The sequence below is a fragment of the Grammomys surdaster genome, unplaced genomic scaffold (assembly GCF_004785775.1).
Source record: "Grammomys surdaster isolate TR1022 unplaced genomic scaffold, NIH_TR_1.0 126185, whole genome shotgun sequence".
Lineage (NCBI taxonomy): Eukaryota > Metazoa > Chordata > Mammalia > Rodentia > Muridae > Grammomys > Grammomys surdaster.
This window is the reverse complement of record NW_021620991.1, coordinates 5,480,070-5,504,965: the sequence shown is the minus strand read 5'-3', so window position 1 is coordinate 5,504,965 and position 24,896 is coordinate 5,480,070. Positions and strand designations below refer to the sequence as shown.

General features: G+C 49.2%; 1 protein-coding gene across 2 annotated transcripts; it reads left to right on the top strand.

Annotated features, from left to right (window-relative positions):
* The first annotated feature begins 4,487 nt into the window (after positions 1-4,487).
* Positions 4,488-23,989, top strand: Slc2a7 (solute carrier family 2 member 7). Of its 2 annotated transcripts, none has more exons than XM_028757960.1 (12): positions 4,488-4,616; positions 5,080-5,178; positions 7,552-7,712; positions 9,762-9,886; positions 12,418-12,570; positions 13,135-13,260; positions 13,504-13,694; positions 15,400-15,510; positions 18,490-18,591; positions 20,226-20,301; positions 21,432-21,559; positions 23,225-23,989. In XM_028757960.1, exons 1-12 carry the CDS (start codon positions 4,608-4,610, stop codon positions 23,441-23,443), a joined length of 1,500 nt encoding a protein of 499 aa, XP_028613793.1. In that variant the 5' UTR covers positions 4,488-4,607; the 3' UTR covers positions 23,444-23,989. The 2 variants fall into 2 exon arrangements, with proteins under 2 accessions (XP_028613793.1, XP_028613792.1); XM_028757959.1 differs by having other exon boundaries at positions 5,080-5,189; positions 7,527-7,712.
* The last annotated feature ends 907 nt before the right edge of the window (positions 23,990-24,896 follow it).

The window sequence follows — 24,896 nt, the reverse complement described above, 5'->3', positions numbered from 1 at the left end:
CACATATGCACACTCAGCACTCAAACACACAGCACTCACACACACAGTACTCACACAGCACTCACAGCACTCACACACACACTCACACAGCACTCACACACACATATATGCACACTCAGCACTCACACACACAGCACTCACAACACTCACAACACTCACAACACTCACACTCTCACACATAGCACTCACACAGCACTCACATACACACACAGCATTCACACATTTGGTTTCCTTAAAATATTTATTTACTTACTTACTTATTATATGAGTGCTCTCTTGCGTGTACACCTGCATTACAGAAGAGGACATCAGATCCCATTACAGATGGTTGTGAGCCACCATGTGGTTGCTGGGAACTGAACTCAGGACCTCTGGAAGAGCAGCCAGTGCTCTTAACCACTGAGCCATCTCTCCAGCCCAGACCAATTGTTGAGGCCTACTCCTTTTAACATGACTGTAGCCATTTTGTATTTAGTCTCCATTTTGCTCAAAGTGTGAAATTAAGTTCAGGTTCTTGACTCTGCTTCCCAGAAGTAATTATTTGTAGCTGACACTAAAAAATTCTCCTAAAAGGTCACATGCTATGGCTGCATTACTCATGTTCTGTTATCTCAATATTCTGGAAAACCCCTAACCTCCACCTCACTTACCTCACCGAGGACCAATCAGCTTAAAGGTCAGCTGATGATACTCTATCTAGTTAGGCAAAATGTAACACACACACACACCACTTGCCTTCTACACTTGGTTTTCCTATAAAAAGCCTGCCCTAAGAACAAACCAACATCATAGTCTGGCTCCTGAGTATTCTCTATGACCCTAATCCATCAGTCTGAATTACGCATTCAATAAACTTTGGTCATGTCTGAGATTGGTGTCCGAGTGTCTTGTGTGGTGATTTCTGAACCCCAGTGATATGAGTCTCTGCCTTGACCTCCATGCTCACTGCAAAAAAAAAGCTTCTCCAACCAAGATTGAAAGCAGCACTAATGTATAAGTGTAAACACACACACACACACACACTCACGCTCACACATTTAGAAGGCAGTTTGACAATATGACCTTTGAGCAAAACAATAGGTTTCCCCCTAGGCCTATGACCTCTGTGGCAGTTTGAATAAGGGTGGCCCCATAGAGCCATTATTTGAATGCTCAGTCGCCAGGACTGTTTGAAAAGATTAGAAGGATTAGAATGCTCAGTCACCAGGACTGTTTGAAAGGATTAGAAGGATTAGGAAATGTGGCCCTGTTGGAGGAAGTGAGTCACTGGGAGTGGGCTTTGAGGTTCTAAAAACCCAAGACAGGCATAGATCAGGCTGTAGCTCTCAGCTACTTCTCCAGCACCTGCCTGAGTGCAGCCATGCTCCCCGCCATGATGATAATGGACTAAACCTCTGAAACTGTAAGCCAGCCCCAATTAAACGTCTTCTCTTATAAGAGTTGTTTTGGTCATGGTGTCTCTTTCCAGTAATAGAGCAGTGACGAAGACAACGCCCTAGCCATGGGCTTTTGAACAGGTATACAGAACCAATTCCTTCCCTCCATTTTCTCCCTCCCTTCTTTCCTTCCTCCCTCCCTTCCTCCTACCCTTCTTCCCACTCTTCTTTCCTCTCCTCCTTCCTTCCTTCTCTTCTTTCCTTCCTTTCTTTCCTAAAGGATAATTCTGACTATCTTCTGTCTTTATATATTTTATTGACTTATTAAACATGTGTTGTCAGTAGTTATCCTCTTCCTGACAAAGGGGATCAGCCCTCTCCCTCTACCATGTGGTTTCCTGGATTGAACTTAGGGCATCAGACCCTGCAGCACACACCTTTACTCTGAGCCATTTGCCAGCCCCATAGTCAACTTTAAAACAGGAATGCACTTACATCTGTTTGGGAGCTGTCCCTGTATGGTCAGTTTGTACTTTTGCTTTTGTGTCTTGAGTCATCACATCATGATGGGAACACAGAGCAGATAAAGCTCATTCACCTCATAGCCAAGAAGCGAAGGGAAAGGAAGACACAGGAATCCCACAATCCTCTTCAAGAGCACATCGCAATAACCCATGGCTTCCTGCCAAGCCTGACCCCTAAAGGTTTCCACCAAACAACCTGAGGCCCAAACACACAGGTTTTGGGGTGTCACAGATCCAAATCACAGCAATTACAATTATTTACTAATTACTTCTAGCCATTATTCCTAATACTTACATTTCTAACTATAATTAGAAATAAGAAGGTCATGGGCTAAGGATATGGTTCAGTGGGTAAAATGTTTGCCACACCAGCCCAAGGTCCTGAGTTCTTATAACTTATGTAACAGCTGGACATAGTAGCACAGGTCTGAATCCCATTAATCATTTGTAGCATAGTTTCTACTAGCCCGCTTTAAGCTCCAGGCAGAACGTGCTACCAGCCACTGCCCTGGTTCCCTTGCATCCACCATTGAAAGACATACAAACACACACACACACACACACACACATTGGCTAATTTTAAATATGCTTTTTAGCACAATGGTTGGGCACTTCTAAGCCTCCTGTGGCTATCAGATCTTCACTCCTAGCTCAACACTTCCGAATCTGCCCTCAGCTTAGTTGTGTTTCTAATCTCCCACCTGCTACCCCAGGCCCAGCCAGGGAGGCAGCCAATGGTCAGTCCACATGAGATCTCACATGGCTGGTGGATCTCCCTCTGAATCATGGTAAATCTCCTTTCCTCATCTGTGTCTCCTAGCCTGCCTGCGGGAACCTGGAAGTCCCACCTCTTCCCAGCCATTGGATACTAGCATCTTTATTGATTGATCAAGAACCAATTGGGGAACAGGACCTTCAGCATTCAAACGCAGATTCCCAATCAAAGCATCAGAACCACCCCCTACAATCATTTGTAAAGACAGGAGACAGAGACTGGAGAATCCCCAGAAGCTAGCCACCCCTAACATAGTACATGCAACATTAAATAGTAATAGACCCAGTTTCAAACAAGGTAGAAGCCAATAACAGACGCCTGAAGTTGTCCTGTGACCTCTCATGCATGTCCACAGTCACACACTTCTCTCTCTCTCTCTCTCTCTCTCTCTCTCTCACACACACACACACACACACACACACACCATGGTGTTTTAAATGAGAAGTGTCAGCCAGGCAGTGGTGGCGCACGCCTTTAATCCCAGCACTTGGGAGGCAGAGGCAGGCAGATTTCTGAGTTTGAGGCCAGTCTGGTCTACAGAGTGAGTTCCAGGACAGGCCAGGCTATACAGAGAAACTTTGTCTCAAACAAACAAACAAACAAACAAACAAACGAGAAGTGTCCCCATGGCTCTGGTATTTGAACACTTGATTCCCAGTTGGTGAAGCGGTTTGGGAAGCTCTGGGTAGTGCAGCTGTCACTGTGCGTGGGCTGTGGCACTATATACTCTCACCCTACCTCTGATTTGCTCTCTCTGCTCTGAGCTTGCCATTAAATATGTGAGCTCTCAGCTTCCTGCCCCAGCTGCCTGCCTCCTGCTGCCTCCTGGCAATAATGGACTCTTACCTCTCGGGAACCATAAGCCAAAATAAACTCTCTCTTCTTTAAGTTGCCTCTGGTCATTGTGTTTTATCACAACAACAGGAAAAGAACTAATGCACATGGAGAGATAACAAAACACCACAGAAGGCCCATGAGATGGCTCAGCTGATAAAGATGCTTGCTACACCAGTCCTGACAATCAGAGTTCAATCTCAGTGACTCACATGGAAGAGGGAGAGAACTGACCCCTGCAAGCTGTCCTCTGACCTCCATATGTGCGCTGTGACACATGCACACCCCCGCCCATACGCAGCAATAATAATGCTATAATAAATAATAATAAATTAATTATAAATATAAAATTATTAAGGTTGTCTTTTTGTCTTGTTTTACAATACCAAAAATGGAATCCAGAATCTTCCACACACTCAGCAGCTGGTTGCCACAGAGCCCTCTCCTCAGCCCTTGGTTTGGTTTTTGGTTTTGTTGTTTTGTTTTGTTTTGTTTTGTTTTGTTTTGTTTTGTTTTTATATGAGGTCTTACTGTGTTTCCTGGACTAATTTCAAACCCATGGTTCTCCTGTCCCTGACCCCCAAGTGCTGAGATTATAGGTGTTTGCCCCCATGGCCAGCAAACTTGCACTAGAAAACAACTGGGGTTCTTTCCCCACACAGACAATTAGCCAAGGTATAAGGATGGTACATCTAGAGGAAAAGCCCAAGAGAAGTTCAAAGTTGCAGCTTGCCTTGCTTCCCAGAACTCATTTGAGGGGACCAACCAGTGTTCTTTCCCTTCCTTGTGGCAACAGGGAGGCTGCTGGTTGTGGGTTGTAGGACGTAAAGAGGTATCCACCCCGTGCATGGATGCCACTGGCAAAGCATCAACACATATCTTATCAGCTGCCAAGAAGAATGGTCTCGTGCAGAAAGCCATTAAAGGTCCAGAGGGCAAGAGGTTCATATGGGAGGCCAGCCTCGGGGAACCAGCAGATCCAGCAGGGCAGCCGGCAGAGCAGGACCCTGTAGCATCCGAGAGGCACAGCACACCTGTACATCTACCTCAATAAGAACAGAGAACAAGGAGACAGGGACACCTCTGTCCTCGCCACACATGGAAGCGGTAAGTGCCAATTCTGGAAACTGTCTCTCTGCCACCAAGCTGGAGACCTTTGTTTGCAGATGAGGGCCCTGGAATCAATCTATCAAGGAGGGTTTGGGAGATCACCTACCCAAATGGTCTCAGAGGGACTGACACACCCAAGCCCCATGGCTGAGATGTAAGCATGCTCCGGTGGTGAAACCTGGGGAAGCCAGATAGTACCGCTTCACAGCCCTACCTGTCCCTACACCTTCAAGGTCAAAGGCAGGAAAAATGTGTACCTAGAAACAAGACAACACCTGCTTGGGTCACCTTCCCAGATAACCCCCTCCTCCTCCTTCCAAGATTGCAGCCTGCTCTCAGCCAGACCTCCCTCTCTCCCTAAGGAGAAAGTGGGGGCCTGGTCACCCTTACCTCACCCCAGTCCCAGAAGTGACAGGAGCCAACCCTACAGAGTCTTTGACCTTGCAACTCTCTGGTCCAGCGCCTCCAGCCCACACTGGTCCTGACTACCCTAAGTGCCTCCTTCGGCTCAGTCTTCCAATATGGCTACAACATCGCCGTGATCAACACACCTCACAAGGTGGGCACAAGGTGGGTCTCAGCGGGTAGAAGTCAGTGAGTGTCTTGCTTCTGGAAGCTTCCACTTATTTCTAGGTGTCCCCTAGATGCCCACCTCTGAGGACCAGGGGCAGCTAGAGCTGTTTTCTCCAGCAATGTCATCTTCTCTAGGGACATGGGGCGGGAGGCACCTGGATTCTCTGCCTGGGCACCTTGCCTTGCTCTCCGGGGAGGGCCATTTGTGGATGACAGACACATCAAGAATAAATTCTGTTAACACTTAGGAATTGTGTTTGGGTCAAGGAGAAGCAAGAGAGATAAAAGTTGGCTGGAGCAAGTTCAGGGGGAGACAGGTGGTGTGCAGCAGAAGCCTGGGCCTGTGTGTACATTGTCCATACATAGATTCATTATCTCAGTATCATTAATGAAGCACCTTTGATCCTATGAAGGTTTTCGTGGTGGTATATTTTGCAATACTAAGAATCAAACCCAGAGCCTCACGCACGCCAGAAGAGTGTCCTACCACAGAACAACATCCTCAGCCCAGGTGGTTTTTCAAAAAGAGATTTTATTGCACCAGGCATGGTGGTACATACTTTTAATCTCAGCACTGGGGAGGCAGAGGGATCTCTTATGAGTTCAAGGCCAACCTCCTCTACCTAGCAAGCTTCAGAACAGCCAGGACTGCATAGAGAGACCCTGTCTCAAAAGACAGAGAAGAAAAAATATACTTGTATTATTGCTTGTGCTATTGCAGTTATTTATTGGGAGTTATTCAGTGTGTCTTGAGTGTGTCTGCATATGTGTGGGTCATGTACTTGCCATAGTGAGTGCTTGTGTAAAGGTCAGAAGACAGCACACAGGACTTTTCTTCTGCGTCTACCTTGGGGAATCTCACTCAGGTCATAGCCTTGGCAGTGAGCATCTTCACCAACTGAGCCATCTTACCTGTCCCAGGCCTAAGTTTTTTGAGACATTATATACAAGAAGCTGGTGAGCTGGCCCTGAACCATCCTCTTGCCTCGGCCTCTGGAGGGTTGGGATTTTGTGGTATCAAGAATTAAATCCAAGGCCTGGAATGGTAGCCAAGGGCTCCACCATTGAGCTATTCCTCCAGTTTGACTCTCTCTCTCTCTCTCTCTCTCTCTCTCTCTCTCTCTCTCTCTCTCCATCATCTCTCTCCATCTCTCTCCATCTCTCTCTGCATGTGTGTTTGTGTGTGTGTCCCAATAGTGACAAGAAGAGCCTCTGAAGCTGGTGGCTGTGAGCCATCTGATATGGATGTGGGACCAAACTCTGGTCTTCTGCAGGAGCATTAAGTGGACTTAACTGCTGAGCCATCTCTCCAGCCTCCCTACCCCACCGTGCCCTTTAAAGGCAGAGTCTCATGTAGCTGTACCTGACCTCAAATTTTATATATATAGCTGAAGCAGGCCTTGAATTCTGATCTTCCCACCTCTACCACCCCCCAAGTGCTAAGGTTACAGGTATACATCTACGAATCTTCTTCAGGGCTGGGGATGGAACCCAGGGCTTCATGCATATAGGGCAAGCTCTCTGCCATGTAAACTGAATGCACAGCCCTGGGTCATCACTTCTAAGTATGACATGGGCACTATGCTATGTCACTACTATAATTAATGCCCTGGCTAGTTTTATGTTGACTTGACACAAGCTGGCGTTGTTTTGAAGGAGGGAGCCTAAATTGAGAAAATACTCCCACTAGACTGGCCTATGGGTGAGAGAGACAATGGTGCATTTTCTTGTTGATGGTTTGTTCTGAGAGAACCCTGCTCATGGTGGGTGGTACCATCTGGGGCGGGTGGTTCTGAGTTGTATATAAAAGCAGGCTGAGCAAGCCATGAGGAGCAAGCCAGTAAGCAGCACTCCTCCAAGGCCTCTGCCTCTGCTCCTGCCTCCAAGTCCCTGGTGAGTGCTTGCCCTGACTTTTCTCAGTGATGGCGGGTGACCTGAAACTTGTAAGCTGAAGTGAAACCTTTCCCTCCCCGGTTGGCTTTAGGTGTTTTATCACAGAAGTAGATGCTTTCTATAACTGGCAAGAGAATAAGCCTGTGAAGGTCGACCCCGTGCCCAGCGACCCCTGCCCAGCGTCCCCAGGCTAGTGTGAATCTTTCCCGCATTTCCTCTGGCAGGATAAGGCTGCAGAAGTGAATTTTTAACAACTTTCCTTCTGGCTGGCTTTCTATCTCTTCTCCTCAAATATTATTTTGCTCCCCAGGTACCAACAGAAACCCCCAGCCAATTGTGTCCTGTGGGTACCGGCAGGAATGTGTGATCTCTGTGAGATGGATGACAAGGGACAGCTTAGAACTTACACCACCATTTCTGTGAGTTGCACAGTATCCTGAGCAACGGATGGGGTCCTGTCTTTCAGGTCCTGAAGTCGTTTTACAATGACACGTACTTTGAGCGACACGGAACGTACATGGATGAGAATACCCTGCTGCTCCTGTGGTCTTGCACGGTCTCCATGTTCCCTCTGGGAGGGTTGCTGGGGTCCTTGGTGGTGGGCCTGATGGTCAATAAGTGGGGCAGGTAAATGGGAGATGGCATTCCGGAACTTGAGATCCATCTTAGCCGTGGGCTCTCTTGATGATTGAGTTGCTGGTGGGTAGCTGAGACCACCCCGAAAATCAGATCTAAAAACAGGCTTCCAGATTGCCACAGACCCTTTGGAATCTCTTTCGCCCTGACAGCTGTGTAGGAACAACTTCTGATGGTGCCCAGCTCAGTACCTCGTTAGCGCTGTAGAGGGATCCAGAAATGCCACTCGAGGGGTTCATTCTGGGGTCAGGTGGCTTTGGGTTCCAGCAGCACCCCACACATGGGTTCAGCCACGTGCTGTCGCGAAGCTGGGAGCCAGGCTGAGTCACCACACGTGCCTTGGTCTCGTATCTGCCTTGGAGGTGTAGCCCAGCTTCGTGCTGCACTTTGCTTGGCTTCTCAGAGGCCCGCGCTGCAGAAGCATGGCTGAAGATAAGGAGGTTTGTGCAGTTCAAGGTCCCCAGGAAGATGAAGGCTGAGCTAAAGTCACAGGGTGGGGCACAGCTGCATTCTGCACGGGCAGGCTTACTCTTGATCGAAGTTGTCAGGCCAAGTTAGGCTGTGTAAGGATGGAGTGTGGAGAACCCCCTCGGGACAAATAACTCCCAAAACACAGCAGCCAGGCTCCATTTCCCCGAATTAAAAAAAATATTATCAGTTGGAAGCTGTCTGTTTATGAAAGCTGGACCCAGAAGCCTCTCCTTGTAAATACTTGTCCTCTCTTGTGTGCTTGAGTGAAGAAAGAATTTGATAGATTCTAATTTTGCTATAGGTCAGGCTATACACAGTTGTCGCCTGTAAACATCAATTAGACTGTTCTAAAGACCCAGGCTTTACATCCTTCTTCTGTAGACCTTTATTTGTTTGTTTGTTTTTTATTTAGAGATATTGTCTCACTATGTAGATCAGGATGGCCTGTCATTCACAGAGATTCCTCTGCCTCTGCCTCCCTAATGCCAGGATTAAAGGTGTGCAGCACTTCACTCAGCCTCTCAAAGACAATCTTTCCCTAGTCTCATATTAAAAAGGAAGACCAGCGGGAGAGGTAGAGGCAACCTGCCTAGTGGGGACCCACCAGCCTGAGCCTCTGGGAGGCCAACAGGCTTCTTAGGGATCAGGAAGAGGAAGAGGTATCAGAAGTGTAGGACTGCCATGTGCTATTCATCCCCCTGGGTCTCCAGGGCTCACATATGTGGATCTTGGCACATCCTGGGGTGTTGACTGGCAGAGTCTATTTTTTAGAAGGACCCTATTGGCCCTTCTTTACCTGTAACAGTCAGGGGCTGGGTCCTCTGCCACTGACACCTCCAGATATGAAGACAGGGAGGAATCAGCAGCCCTTAGACTGAGAATGCAGCTATAACCCAGCGCTCAGTGGGTAGAGGCAGGAGGCCTGGCTACAGCGCAAATCTAAGGCCAGCCTGGGATACGTGAGACCCTTTTTCAAAAAAAGAAAAAAAAAAACAAAAAAACAAGCTCAGTGCTGTTTCTCAGCCCTGCCCTCCACAGACCATTGGGTTTCAGTCTTGTGGGTCATAGAGGTCGTAGCCCCATTCTGAACCCCATCTGTTACGAGGATCTGTCTGGTCAGCATCCCTGACCAACATCAGGTCTGGGCTAGACATCACCACTGGGGTTTAACTGCCCACCAGTCACAGGAAGCTCCCACTGCAGTGCTTGAAACACACCTGCCCTCCCCCACTCTTGCTAGCCCCTCAGCTTCCTATTGGAACCTTAACATACTTCCAATTCCCCTACAGCTTTCCCATTCTTGGTCAGCATGGGCCTTCTTTTGTATCTGTGGAGAGAGCGTTATGTATTATAAGAACCTAGTCCATCATGAGAAGACCTAGCCACTCACACTGAGGGGCAGGGAATGCAGCATATACATGAGTGGGGACATTCCAGGACATGGTCTCATCTTCCAGTCCTTCTCAGGCACGGTCTAGCACCTCTGTAGGGAGCAGCCTGGAATACTGGGTTTGGGGTGTCAAAGCACCTACTGGGCGCCCCTGCCTTCTGGTCCCTGCTGTCTTGCAGAAAGGGAACACTGTTGATCAACAATGTCTTCGCTATAACCTCTGCCATCCTGATGGGAGTCAGCAAAGTGGCCCGGGCTTTTGAGCTGATCATCTTGTCTCGAGTGCTGGTGGGAATCTGCGCAGGTACCTTAGGAGGGCCACCGAAGACCCAGGGTGTTCTGATGTGCACTGGTCAGGGGACAGCTCTGAGACATAGGTGCCCAGCACCAGGAGCTAACACTGGACACAGCGGGTCAGGCTATCTGCTCTTTCCTCCCTAGATTTCCTCCAGTTTCCAGTCCTAGGTCCTAGCAGGCCCTGTGCTTTCTGTCTCCTCCCTGTTATGGGATGAAGTCTTCCACCTTGCCCATAGCCCAGCACTCAGAGGGCAGAGTAAAGTGAATTGCTGTAGATTCAAGTCTAAGCCAGTCTATCCAGCAAGCTCCAGACCAGTCAGGGCTATAAATAAATAAATAAATAAATAAATAAATAAATAGGAGGCCATGACTGCTCCTAAGTCTGTGCAGGAGAAGGTTTATTGGAAATACGAGGGACAGCATAGTCAGGGGCATCTGGAAGGGCCCAGAGTGACCAGGACCCTGAGCTGGACCATGTGATGAGAGGGAAGAGAAGAGAGGAGAGAGCCCGGAAACCAGGAGGGTGAAAGTAGAAGAACCCGTATAACCAAAATGTCTGGATTACATAGGTAAGGTCCACTGGGGAAGGGCAAGCTCAGTCCCCAGGCTGGAGAAGTTTAGGAGAGGGGAGAGGGTTTGCCAGCCAGGAGGACTCTGTGACAGAGAGGGACAGCGGGATGCTAGGAGAATCTTTCAGTGTCCCTGCTTTGATATGTTAAATAGGCACCCTTGCCATTTGTCCCTGGTTTGAGACCTAACAATCCTGAGACTTTAGAAAGGAAGGAAGAGAGAGGAGAGGACAGATTGGGAGGAGGGACTTCCCTTACCAAACCAGCTCTGCATGTAACTTCCAAGGTCTTAGGGTTTCTATTGCAACATGAATGCGACAACTCTTACAAAAGGAAGCATTTCTTTGGGGCTGGTTACAATACAGGGATTCAGTCCATTATTGTCATGGTGGGAAGCATGGTGACATGCAGGCACATACAGTTCTGGAGAGGTAGCTGAGAGTTCTATATCCAGATCTACAAGGCAGCAGGAAGAGACACTGAGCTACTGGGCCTGGCTTGAGCTTCTGAAACTTCAAAGCCCCTCCTCCAGTGACACACTTCCTCCAACAAGGCCACATTTCCAATAATGGCACTTCCTGTGAATCTATGGGGGCATGTTCATTCAGACTACCACAGATAGCTGTCTGTGTTAAAGACAAACAGTTTACATTGAGAATACAGAATCCAAAGTCTCTGTCTCAGGCAGCAGTTAAGATTCTTCACTATTGTGTTTTCTTTTATTTTTTTAAAATGAGAGATCTAGGGCTAGGAATGTGGCTGACTGCTAGAGTATACACAAAGTTCCAGGTTCCATCCCAGACCCTCCCCCCCCACACACACACACAAAATAATGAAAGGGCTGAGCCCTGCTCGGAAGCAGAGTACTTGCTAGCATGCATGCTGAGTATCACAGCAAAACAAAACCAAAAGGCTATGTAAGTGATGTGTGCTTAAGAAATAACAGAAGACCACCAGGAGGTGGTGGCACACATCTTTAATCCCAGCACTCAGGAGGGAGAGACAGAGGGATCTCTGTGAGTTCAAGCCCAGCCTGGTCTAGAGAGAGCATTTCAGGACAACCAGAGCTACACAGAGAAACCCTGTCTCAAAAAGAAAGAAAGAAAGAAAGAAAGAAAGAAAGAAAGAAAGAAAGAAAGAAAGAAAGAAAGAAAGAAAGGAAGGAAGGAAGGAAGGAAGGAAGGAAGGAAGAAAAGGAAATCAACCAAAATAAGAAGGATACAAACAATTACTACACAGCCTAGAGTCCTCCCCTCTAACAGTAATCTGACCCAGAAGTCAGGAAGGAAACAGTATCATTTTTTTGAAGCCCGTAGTAAAGAAACCAAAACAGCTGTTCTGTGGATGAAAAGGGAGAAGTTTATTTTAAACCTCTGTGTCTCTGGAAAGCAGAGAGAAGGGACAGGAGCTGGGGGTGACATATGTGGTGGTGGTGGTGGTGGTGGTGGTGGTGGTGGTGGTGGTGGTGGTGGTGGTGAGATATTTCTAGAGTTTTAAGGGAACAGTTGACTGGGAAGGAGGGAACCTGTATGCTGGGATGGAGGGCTTTGAAGTGTCTAACAGGCGCTTGTAAGAACTGATGGACCTAGATCCCGGCATAGAACTTGATGTGCTAATAGACACCACAGGCATATATTAATGGAAGAGCCAGGGATCCCTTCATAAGAAATAAGAGTGACTTTTTGTCCAGGTAGGGACTACTTTCTCCAGTCCCTGAGGGAATACTAGTTTTTGTCTAAATGCTGGACTTTAGGAAAAGGAATTTCTCCCTCTGAATGGGCGGGTTGGGGGAAGTTGTGGCTGCAGGTTTAACCTAAGCAATAAGGAGCAGGCTCCTCCAGTTCCCATAGCATCCTCCCTGCAAGAGATTCAAGGTTTAAGAGATGTGGTTCAAACAACCTGAGGCACTGGGTTCTGAGAGGCTGGGGACTGTTCTTAATGGTCCTGATTCCCATTTCCTCTGAACCAGGCATCGCGTACAGTACCCTTCCCATGTACCTGGGAGAACTGGGTCCCCAGAACCTCAGGGGTACATTAGGGACAATGACAGAGGTATTTGTCATCACTGGAGTCCTCTTGGCTCAGATCTTCAGCCTGCAGGCCATCCTAGGCAATGCCACAGGTAACCAGCAACGTGTGGGGGTGAGGTGTGGAGAGCTAATAAGCCGTGGTCATGTGTGGTACAGCCCCTGGTTCAACTGAGCCGGAAGGTACCCATAGTCTAAACAGGAAAGTGTTTTGGTGACCTTTAGGTCAGCTTGTGGATATAGAGGACCTTGCCCCGGGCAGGGTTGCTGACTCCTGGAGATGAGAGAAGACCCAGAAATAAGCTTGGCTAGGCTGGCCAGCCAATGAGCTAGCTCCCTGGATCTGCTCCCCCGACCCACCCCAACCCACCCACCCGAATGTTGGGGTCACGGGCATGCACAAACAGCTTTTTAGGTAGGTCCTTGTAGGTCAGCTGAGGCCCTCATGCAAGTGTCCTTATCCACCAAGTCCTTTCCTCTATTTTTTAACACGATGTTCTCTGTGAGCAGCGACATCTTGGCAAGGACTAGGTGGCCACCACCCTCGCTTACCACCTGGTTGGGCGGGGGTGAGGGGGAGCTGGAGGGAAAGCACCTGTGCCTCTGTAGGTTCCCTGCAGCAGATTCGAGTCTCAGGCCGCCATTTATGTTCCATCCAGGCTGGCCAATCCTCTTGGCTGTCACAGGAATCCCTGCACTGATTCAGCTCCTCTCTCTGCCCTTCTTCCCTGAGAGCCCCCGCTACACTCTGATTGAGAAAGGAGACGAGGAGACGGCAAGACAAGGTACAGGGACTCAGGCTGCTCACCCAGGCTCCCAGTGCACAAAGGGGAACGGGGCACGGAACGGGCAGGTACCATCTGGTGAGTTTGTGATCCGGGTCAGGGTCACAGTGGACAGAGATTGAGAGCAGAGAGCTTGTGCAGGGTGAGCAGTGGTGACTGGGGACGGGGAGGCTTGAGAAGGGCCTGGCTGAGGTACGATAGGGCAGAAGAGTGAGTGTGGTGTGCTGCCTCTCTGCTCTGCAGCTCTAAGGAGGCTTCGAGGTCACAACTACAATGTGGAGGCCGAGATGGAAGAAATGCGTACAGAGGAGCGTACCGAGCGAGCCGAGGGTCGCCTGTCCGTGCTCAACCTCTTCACCTTTCGGCCCCTGCGCTGGCAGCTGATCTCTATCATAGTGCTCATGGCGGGCCAGCAACTGTCCGGGATCAACGCGGTGCGTGCTGGCACCTCGCCCCAAATTTTTGGTCCCCTTGGGCCTTAAGGAGTAGTAGCATTTTACGTTTTGACTCCCATAAAGCTCAGTCCGGGCCCCCAGGTGGGAGGAGCGGCAAAGCAGGGGCTGGGAGGAGAGCTCTGGGAGAGCAGTGCATTTTATCACTCTGGGTGTTTCCTTTGCAACAAACAGGACCTCCGCCTGCGGGATGGTTCAGTATTAAGATGTGCTTGCACCAAGCCTGAGTTTGATCCCTAGGACCCATACCAGGAATGGGAGATCTAACTCTTCAGACTTCCACTCAAGTGTCACGGAATGTCACAGAGAATAAATACATGCAATAAAAATAAGGATGAATAAATAGATAAATGTAGGTAGCTCATCAGAGAGAGAGAGAGAGAGAGAGAGAGAGAGAGAGAGAGAGAGAGAGAGGAAGAAAAAGATAGATGGATAGATGGATGGATGGGTGGATGGATGGATGGAGATAGCTTAAGACCACTGTTACTCCTGCCTGGGGTTCAGGTTCCTTTCCCAGCACTCAAATGACCTCTCACGACCTTCTATAACTCTTTTGGACTCCGTGGGTACCACCTCTCCCTGCCCTTTACTCTTCTCTTGCTATATGCCTTTTTTTCTTTGCTTCTTAATCCCCCAAAGAAAATCTCCTGCCTGTAGTTTTTTAACCATCTCCATAAGAGACCATCGAAGGACTGCCTGACCTCTGGTCTCAATCACAATCTCTGTCTTCTCCAGACAGAGAAGGGCCATTGCTTGATCCATCCTGGGTCAGGGGGCCCTGGTAAACTCATTTGCCATTGAAATATGTCATGTTCTCTGGTGGCTATTTCATTCTACTTGTGGATGGGCAAATAGAATCTCTCAAATGCCCATTCTGGAGCCACTGGAGAGAGGACAGGTGACCCTGTTGACGTCTAGGAGAAGAAACAGTAAGAAACATCTGTCTTCAAGAGTTGAATTATGGCCAGGCGGTGGTGGCACATGCCTTTAATCCCAGCACTTGGGAGGCAGAGGCAGGTGTATTTCTGAGTTTGAGACCAGCCTGGTCTACAGAGTGAGTTCCAGGACAGCCAGGGCTATACAGAGAAACCCTGTCTCAAAAAAAAAAAAAAAAGAGTTGAATTGTGGGGCTGGAGAGATGGCTCAGCGGTTAAGAGCACTGACTGCTCTTCCAGAGGTCCTGAGTTCAAATCCCAGCAACCACATGGTGGCTCACAACCGTCCGTAACGAGATTGGATGCCCTATTCTGGTGTGTCCGAAGACAGTGACAGTGTACTCATAAATAAAATGAATAAATAAATCTTAAAAAAAAAAGAGTTGAATTGTTTAGCAAAATGATCTTGGGAGCCACCCAATGAGACCAGCTTATGTGGCTTTCTGTGACTATCCTGGGACTGGGCCAGAGCTGTCCCCAGACAATCAAGAGGCTGGGTGTGCAGAATAGTAAAGTCATGCAGGGAAAACTACCTAGTGGCACTGTGGCCTGGTTCCCATTTTATAAGCACAGAAGCCAAGACTCAGAGATACCAAGGCAGAGTGAGATCTACCAGATAACCACTCCCTGCTAGCTCCATCCTATCCAGGGTCCCCAACCCAGGCTCCCAAAACTGTCCATTGCTCACAGTGAGAAAGGGAATCCAGTGACAGGTCACAGGGCCTCTGCTCACATCCCTGTTTATACTATAGGTCAACTACTATGCAGATATCATCTACACCTCGGCTGGTGTGGACCCCACCCAGTCTCAGTATGTAACCCTGGGCTCTGGCGTCATCAACTTGGTGATGACTATCGTCTCGGTGAGTTATTGGGTGTGGAGGGTGGCCTCTCATGGCAGGGTCCCCAAACAGTCCTCTGACTGGAAGACAAAAGCCCCTCAGGCCAGAGAGTGTTGGTGACCCTAGTCTGGGAGGCACAATAGTAACCTTGGTCAAGGTTTGGGGCATAGTTCAGTTAGCAGAGCGCTTGCCTAAGCATGCACAAGTTTCTGGGTTTGGTCCCCAGTATCAGTAGCATAATACACATGATGGCTCACACTTATAATCTCAGCACTTCGGATGCGAAGGCAGGAGGATCAGGAGTTCAAAGTCACCCTTGATAACATAGTGAATTCCAGACCAGCCTGGGCAGCAAGAGACTTAAGAACAAGCAAGCACTGCAAACCCAACTGTGATGTAATTCTTCACAGTCAACTTGACCACATCTGCAATCAACTAAAACCCGGGCAGCTGGGCACACGTGTAGGGTATTGGGGGGTGGGGGGCTGAACTCAAAGAGATCCACCTGCCTCTGCCTCCCAAGTGCTGGGATTAAAGGCGTGTGCCACCACTGCCCACCATGGAAGAGCCACCTTTAATCCAGACCATCTGAGGTTGGAAGAGCCATCTCTAATTTGGGCCACACCTTCTGTGACAGCCTATATAGAGCATGTGGAATAAAGAAGGTTCACTCTTGCCTGCTGTTCTCGATCGCACTGGCAAGTCTATTTCTTCACTGCCATTAGAGACTTCTTCCGAATTCCAGTGTATACTGAAGGCCACCCGAGACATCCAGACTTGTGGACTGAGAAACCCCTGGATTCCTGGGCCTTCTGTTGGTAGACAACCATTGCTGGACCTGTAGATTCTGTTCCTCTAAAGAACACTGGCTAAAATATAGATTGAACTCCAGGATCATGAGGTGTTGCTGTGACAGACCTGACACAAATGCCATTTTTGGGAGGACTGTGGAAGGACTTTGGGACTTTGGGCTAGAAAGGCCACTGAGTTGAAAGCGTTCAAAGCGTGGTGAGCCGCAGTGGGAGTTTGGAAGATAAGAATGTTGAGTCAGGCAATGGTGGGCACACCTTTAATCCCAGCACTGGAGAGGCAGAGGCAGGCAGATCTCTGAGTTTGAGGCTAGCCTGGTCGGTCTACTGAGTGAGTTTAAGGATGCCAAGGTTACACAGAGAAACCCTGTCTCAAAGGTAAACAAACACCTAACTAACAGTGCAGGTGGTGGAGGCCTGGCTTGCGAAGTTCCAGAGAGAGTCATTTACAGATACTACCAGGGCTGTTTGCTATTTTGAGTTGGGAATCTGTGGTTCCAGTCAGCTGGGGCTGAAGAATCATCTCTGGTAAAAAAAAAAAAAAAAAGAACAGCTTCAGCGAGGTGAAAATCTTCTGGGAAGTGTTTCCTCGGGGTCAGCATGCAGAGGCTGTGTTGCAGAGGTGCTTCTGCATCAGCTCTGCCTCCAGGTTCCTGCCCTGCCCAGTTCCTGCCCTGCCCAGGTCCTGCCCTCACTGCTGTTGATGATGAACTGCTCTGTGGAACTCTGAGTGAAACAACCCTTCCTCCCTACTTTGCTTTCGGTCATGGTGTTTCATCACAGCAATAGTAACCCTAAGACACCAGCATACTCTTTGTGGTATCATCATGCCTCCCTAGAAACATTTTCATTTCTACTGTATCCTCCTCGGCCAGCCTGCTCAGCCAGGACCTTACACACACACACACACACACACACACACACACACACCTGTTAATACCAGGACCTGCCGGCGGCCATTCCAATCAGGGATGCTATCGCTGTGATGAGACACCTGACCAAAGCACCTTGGGGAGGAAAGGGTTTGCTTGGCTCAGGCTTCCACAGCATTGCTCATCACAGAAGGAAGGAAGTCAGGAAAGGAACTCACACAGGGCAGGAACCTGGAGGCAGGAGCTGAGGCAGAGGCCATGGAGGGGTACTACTTACTGGCTTACTCCTCGTGGCTTGCTCAACCTGCTTTCTTGTAAAACCTCAGGACCACAGCCAGGAGGTGGCATCACCCACAACGGATCTGGGATCTCACACATCTATCATTAATTTAAAAATTTCCCTGTAGGCTTACCTAGAGACTGGTCTGAGGGAAGCTTTTTCTCAATGAAGCTCACTTGTATCGAGTTGACTTAAATTAGCCAGCACAACAAAGGTGACCACTGCCATGCAGAGAAAGCCAGATCGGAGCACAGTGGCAATCTCAGACTGTGGCCATCTCAGACTGTGTCTCTAGGAACAGACAGAGCTATTTTTCTGTCTGGGATTTCTCCAAGCAGGGGGTGGGGAAGGAGGGCTGGTAATGTTACTCTGTGTTCAGGGTGATAGATGGATCTTACCCAGAAGGCTAGAGGGAAGGGACAAAGGATCCGCCAGCTTACACGTTGGTGGTAGAGTCCTTTCTCCTTTGCTCTCCTTGAAGATGAGATATGCACTCTCAGACAATAGTTTGTTGGCCTCTTCTGGGCGCTAGTAACCTGCAAGAGGAACAATCCTTCCGAGCGAGAAAGGCCCAAAGATGTCGAAGCATTCATTAAATGCAAGACTAGAAAATATGGTTCTCGGGGCAGAGAGACGGCTCAGCAGTTAAGAGTGCTCACTGCTCTTGCGCAAGACCTGAGTTTGTGTGTCAGCACTGATATTGGGAAGTTCACAACCCACTGTAGCTCTAGTTCTGGGATATCCAGCTCCCTCTACTGGCCTCCGCGGGTACTGCATGAACATTGTACATTAAGTCAAGCAGGCACACACATATACTTAAAAGAATTTAATGTGGTTACTACAGGAAACGGCGCTGCCGGGAGTACATACCCAAGGGTCTGTAAATGACAAAGATGGTAAAATCCCAAGGTGTAACTTACACCAAATAGGCTACCTGATGTAGCAGGGGAGAGGAAGGGGCACCTAAGGAGAGCCAAGCAGAAGAGGGTGGGGCTTCGAGGTCAATCCTTAGCACCAATAGACTCATTCACCCCTGCAGGCTGTCATCGTAGAGCGTCTGGGGCGGCGGATCCTCCTGCTGTCTGGCTATGGTATCTGTGGCTCTGCCTGCCTGGTGCTGACGGTGGCACTCCTCCTTCAGGTCTGTGCTCATGTCCCGCCCCGTGGGTGGGAAGCTGGCATAAAGGGCTCAAGGTTCCAACAGCATGGATGGGTCTCAGTCCTCTCCAGCAGCCTCCATTCATGGACAACTGCTTCAGAAAGCCCACTCCCAGTGTGAAGCTCGTGAGTGATTTGGCTCCCTGTGCCCTTAAATGCAGGCCTGAAACTCAGCGTGACCCTGGACTTGCAGGCAGCTGGGATTCACCTGATGTAGATGCTGGGAGTTGATCTCAGGTCCTCTATAAGAGCAGCAGATGCTTTTAAGTGCTAAACTATCTCTCTAGTAGCCCCTGGACTCTGATTTATAAACACAGTCTTGAGGATCCCCTCTTGGAATCCTGCCAGATGTTGAGAGAGCTAAGTTCCAATGTTCATCAGCCAAACCCAAATCCAGATCTAGCTGAGCCTGGTAAGGAGACGGTTACAATAGGTGCTGTAAAATACTTGGGGACCATGTAGCTCCAGCTGGCCAGGATCTCATTATGTAAACCAGGAGGGGATACGAGATGGAAAAGAAAGAGAAGAGATCGTGTCCCTGTGTCAAAAGCCCTGGTGGCCCTCCATGGCTCCCCTCCCCGCTGTCAGTCAGTGGCTCCTTTGCAGCATTTGTTAGCTGGCCACTTAGCTTGGAGTCTGCCATTCCGTTCAGTTAAGTCTGTTAACGTGGTTTTGTTATCTGCCATTCCGTTGGCCGTTAGGAGCAGAACCTCAAGTATTAGGAGGTGGTTTGGGGCTCCCTTGATCCTAGGGCAGTGTCTTAGGGTTTTACTGCTGTGAACAGATACCATGACCCAAACAACTCCTCTTAAAGGAGCTGGCTTACAGTTTTAAAGGTTCAGTCCATTGTCATCATGGCAGGAAGCATGGCAGCCTGCAGGCAGACATGGTGCTGGAGAAGGAGCTGAGAGTTATACATCTTGATCCAAAGGCAGCCAGGAGGGGATTGTCTTCTGCAGACAGCTAGGAGGAGGGTCTCTTCTGCATTAGGCGGAGCTTGAGCCTAGGAGTCCTCAAAGCCCGCCTACACAGTGACACACTTCCTCCTACAAGGCCACACCTCCTAAAGTGCCACTTCCCATGGATCAATTATATTCAAACCACCCACCTAAAAGGATTCTCTGCAGACAATTGCCAAATAAGTTGAAATCCCCACCAAGTCACCTCAAGTATGTGACAACCATTGCTCTGTCCCCGAGGGGCTGATGCTGAGGTCCTCCTGGTTGAGGTTCAGGATTCTGTGGGCTCTGATCCACATTTGTGGGACTAAAAACAATACTATCCACGCTCAGAGAGGGTGACATGAAAATAAAACGCAGTGATTTCTGGGAACGCAAAGCAGCCTGAACAGACCTGAGTGATAAGCAGGTGTCTGTTCAACTCCACCGCGGTTCGGTTTCGGCAGCCTTGGTGAAGGAGAGCCTCTGCCTCAATCCTTGTCCCCATCTGCCTCCTCTCCTTACCTAGAATCCTTGTAGCCTCTGTGGGACTCAGAATTTTTTGCAGCAGGACAGGGGAAGCCACAGGTCGCCTCAGCTTCCCATGAGGCTCTTGGCTTGGGGCCCCCTGGAGGTCCCAGGCCACGCCCTCTGATGCACAGGGCTGCTTCTCCTACAGAGCACGGTCCCGGAGCTGTCTTACCTTGGCATCATCTGCGTCTTCGCCTACATCGTGGGACATTCCATAGGGCCCAGTAAGTTCTTGCTCGGGTCCTCCGCCTCTACCAGTCTCTTGAGCTCGACACGCGTTAAGGTACTCAATAAATACTTGAGTCCGTGGCTGTACATTCGTCTTTCCTCTACCACTACCTTTCAAACAGCTCGTCTTCTGACCTGTACGGCTCCACATTCTTTTTTCGGTTCGGGGTATTGGAGTCAGAATTTTACTGTATAAAATCTTCCTTACTAGGCTGCCTTCAAGCTCTCGATCTTCCTGCCTCAGCCCCCAAGAGCTAGGATTACAATTGTGTGTTACCCGGTCCAGCTCTGGACCTACTCGATCTTTTAAAATGTATTATCAGTTTCATTCATGCATACATGAGTTCCGGGCTAGCCAGGGCTACACACTCCTCGACTACTAGGTGAATTAAAAACCAGCCTGAGATAAAGAAGCCCTTTTCTAAAACATAATTTTAATTTTTTTTTTACATTTTATTCATTTATTTATAGGCCCGTCTGTTTGCATATGCTATGATGCATATGTGGAGGCCAGAGACCACTTGTGGGAGACGATTCTCTTCCACTTTGTGGGTCTTGGGGTCGACTTAGGTCCTCAAGCTTGGCAACAAACTCTTTACCCACTGAGCCATCTTACAGGCCCCTAAAAAATACCAGGTTTTTTTTCCCATGGAGATAGCAATCAGGGAGAAACATAGCTATAGACATTTGAGACAAAACCCTCTCAGGAAGCAACAATGAGACAACGGAGAAAGATTTGGAATCAGGAAAGAGGTGGAGAGCTGGCCTTACCATCCCTGTACACACTATTGGGGGTTGGGGGGGGATGGGCAGCAATGTCCAAGCCTGGAGTTCACAGGGCATAGCAACTCCCGACAAGCATTTCAGAACTGGGCCGATAGAGAGCCAGGCTGGGGAGGATTGCGCTTCGAGGATCCCAAGAAGCATCTGCTGGGTTCTACAAACCTTCGAGAGCATCCGGAAGGGAAAAACAGTGTCGGTCGCCACCCTGGGCTTTTCAAACCTCTGCCATAGTTTGGGTGACCCATACAGAGGGGTGATGTGCTCTAAAGGTGTGAGATTCGAAGTGAGGTCATGGCAGGTCCTAGCAGCCTGCAGGACCCTCTGAGTATTCCTTTTCCCCCAGGCCCTGTCCCCTCGGTGGTGAGGACAGAGATTGTCCTGCAGTCCTCTCGGACGGCCGCATTCACAGTGGACGGGGCTGTGCACTGGCTCACCAACTTCATCGTGGGCTTGACGTTTCCATCCATCCAGGTGAGTGGCCCTGCACGCCAATCTGGGCTATTGGCCTGGCTCCGCTCCAACACAGGGCAGAGCCGCTCAGGGCCTTGGGGAGTCAGAAAGTGGGGAGTTTGTGCTTATACCACGCTGAGGCTGGGGCAGGTGCCGGGCTGTAGGGTAGCACTGAGGCACCGCTGGGGGATGGGGGAGAGCACAGCCTAGGATGTGGGAAAGCCAGTGCTGGTTAGGAGGTCCCCGGGGCCTGCAATGAGGGTAGGGCTGTGGGATTCTCAGACTCTTGGACGTCCAGGTGCCGCTGGGAGTCGCGGGCGAGCAGAGAATGGCCCCAACTGCCCTGCAGGCTGGGCCCAGGGAGTGGGGGTGGGGATAGGGGGAACTCCAGCTTGCCCCAGCCCGGATGAAGTGGCAGGCTTGGTGGCTGAGAGCACAGAGAGGCCTTCTAAGGAATTTTAGGCTACAGATCTGTAGGCGAAGGCCCTCTTCATGGCTCCCCGCGGAGACAGTCCATGGTTCTAAACAGTTTATTGTCATGGTGGAAAATGGATATGCAAAACCCCCACTTCTCAGGGTGGGCCTGAGATTAAAAACCTTTTGTAGGGAGGAATATCTGGGAAGGGACATTTATTGGCTAAGCCCTCCAGGCCTCTGGGTACCTCATAAGCATGGAGATCTCTGTTTTGAGCCTATGTGACCATAGAACACATTTCTTTTATGTGAGAAGCATGGCATGTGTTCCAAGTCAGGAGTCTGGCAGGGAGCTGGGAGTCCCTAAGCCTCGGGTGTGTGCCCACCGAGTCTCCCGGTCTCCACCTGCTCTACCCACCAAACTTCCTGGTGTGGTTTTACGTCCCACATTTGGCCACTGGTCTTACCTCAAGGCAGGTAGTAACTCCTCCTTTATGAAGAGCACCTCCCAGAGGCTAGGGGTATAGTTCAGTTGGTAAGAACGTTTGCCTATCATGCACAAAGGTTTGAGTTCAAGCCTCAACACAGCATAAACTGCATATGGTGGTACAGATCTGTGAAACCAGCGCTTGGAAGGTAGAGACAGAAAGATCAGAAGTCCAGGGCCATCCTTAGCTATATGCATCCCAGCCAGCCTGGGCTACACGAACTCTTGTCTCTAAACACAACCATCCCCCCAAAATCTACCGGTTCAAAGGGGCACAAGCAGACTCACCCCAGCCCAGTTCCTTGTATGTACTTATTTTCCAGTGCCTGTGATCAAACCTAGAACCTAACATGTGTGATAGGCAATGCCCTACCCAAGCCTGTAACTCTTAATCCCCCTGCTTCAGCACTCATAGTTAGAAGCACATGCCGTGGAACCCAACTGATAACAATCCTTGCGTATGCCATGCCCCGCTTACAGAGGGGCACCCAGAGCTGGAAATGTCTCATTGCTGAGGGGCTGGTGGCTCAGGGCTGTGAAGATCAGCAGCCAACCCTGCTGCCTCCCTCTCCTGAGTCGGCCAGACTCCAGACTTTCAATTGAGGAAGGACCCATGAGCCAAACACTAAAGATTCCTTTGGAGGTTAGGGAGGGACCCAGTCTTCTCGATTTTTTTTTTTCCCTCTAGGGATAGAATAAATTTGGCCATGAAGAAAGTCCCTGTGACTCACAAAGGCACCAAGTGTGTTGTCTGAAGGGTCTCCCTCCTCCTGTCCCCTCTCTAGGTGGCCATCGGGGCCTACAGCTTTCTCATCTTTGCTGGCGTCTGTCTCCTCACTGCCGCTTACATCTACGTGGTAATCCCTGAGACAAAGGGCAGGACATTCGTAGAGATAAACTATGCTTTTGCCAAGAGGAATGGAATGGAGTTTCCAGAAGAGAAAGAAGTAACCACGGCCAAGCCTCACACACCTTCTCTGCCTACCAAGGCAACATCCTTTTGATGCCTCCGAGGACCCATACATAGCTCCTTCTCTGAGAAGGGCTCTTGAGAATCAGGCCTTCAGGGAGGGTAACAGCTCTGACACTTTGGTGCTCCCATAGCAACCGGAAGACTTTGGAGAACACAGCCCCGATTTCCTTGGCGGGGGGGTGTTGACTTCACCATGAGAGGGATGGCATAGGCTGATGAGGACTTATATGAGTGTTGATTGACAGGAGATTCTATGTTAATTCCAAACCTTACATGAGGTATGGTGCTTTTTTTTTTTTTTTAAGCTAAAGCTTTACAAGTTCAGGGTCTTAGCTTCATGTTACTATAACAAAATAACTGGGGCAATTAACTGATTTTAAAAAAAAGATAGGTTGGACAGTAGTGGTGTATGCCTTTAATCCCAGCACTCAGGAGGCAGAGGCAGGCAGATCTCTGAGTTCAAGGCCAGCCTGCTCTACAGAGTGAGTTCCAGGACAGCCAGGGCTACACAGAGAAACTTTGTCTCAAAAATAAACAAACAAACAAACAAACAAATAAGAATAAAAGATTATTTGGGGGCTGGAGAGATGGCTCAGCGGTTAAGAGCACTGACTGCTCTTCCAGAAGTCCTGAGTTCAATTCCTAGCAACCACATGGTGGCTCACAACCATCTGTAATGGGATCTGATGCCCTCTTCTGGTGTGTCTGAAGATAGCTACAGTGTACTCATAAACATAAAATAAATAAATCTTTTTAAAAAAAACAAAAAACAAAAAACAAAACAACAACAAAAAAAGATTATTTGGGTTTGGGTTCCTGTTCCTCGGGTTCCAGTACAAGGTTAGGAAGACCCCATGAATTTAGGCCTCTGACAAATATAAAATGTGACGGTGGGAAAGTGTGGCAGAGAAGACTTCTTACATCAGGATGCAGAAGTGGAGAGACACAAAGTCCCCTTTCAGAACATGCCACAAATAATCTAGAGACCTCCCACTAGACTCCACCTGGCGAGGAGAGGTCTCCCACCTCCCAGAAGTCAGCACCACAGGGTGAAGACCAAGCTTCCAACATATGGAACTTGGGGGATGCATATCCAAACCATAATATTCAATGGTTGCTATGAGGGATGAAGGATGGTTCAATCAGCTAAGTGCCTGCCATCCGAGCCCAGGGAACCGAGTCTGATGCTGACCAGGTACATAATCAGCCAGGTGTGTCATATGTTTGTAATCTGAGCACAGGGGAAACAGAGATTGGAAGATTCCAGAACCTCACTGAGTAGTCAGCCTAGTCTGATTGACCGGCCCAAGATCCCAGTGGACTGTGTATGAGGGAAAACAACATCTAAGGTCATCCCTAGGTTCCACATGTGTACACGCACAAATGCATACACACTCGCCCTCACACGAACCACACACAAGTTTAAAAATGCACAACCAATGTGGGAACCTGAATTTCAGTCAGTGTTTCAGTTAACAAATGAA

Bases quoted from the DNA above. Each gene is read 5' to 3' on its own strand.
- Slc2a7 (XM_028757959.1), top strand. The intron at 13,261-13,503 runs GTACAGGGACTC...TCTGCTCTGCAG, and splicing joins CGAGGAGACGGCAAGACAAG to CTCTAAGGAGGCTTCGAGGT. The intron at 18,592-20,225 runs GTCTGTGCTCAT...CTTCTCCTACAG, and splicing joins CGGTGGCACTCCTCCTTCAG to AGCACGGTCCCGGAGCTGTC.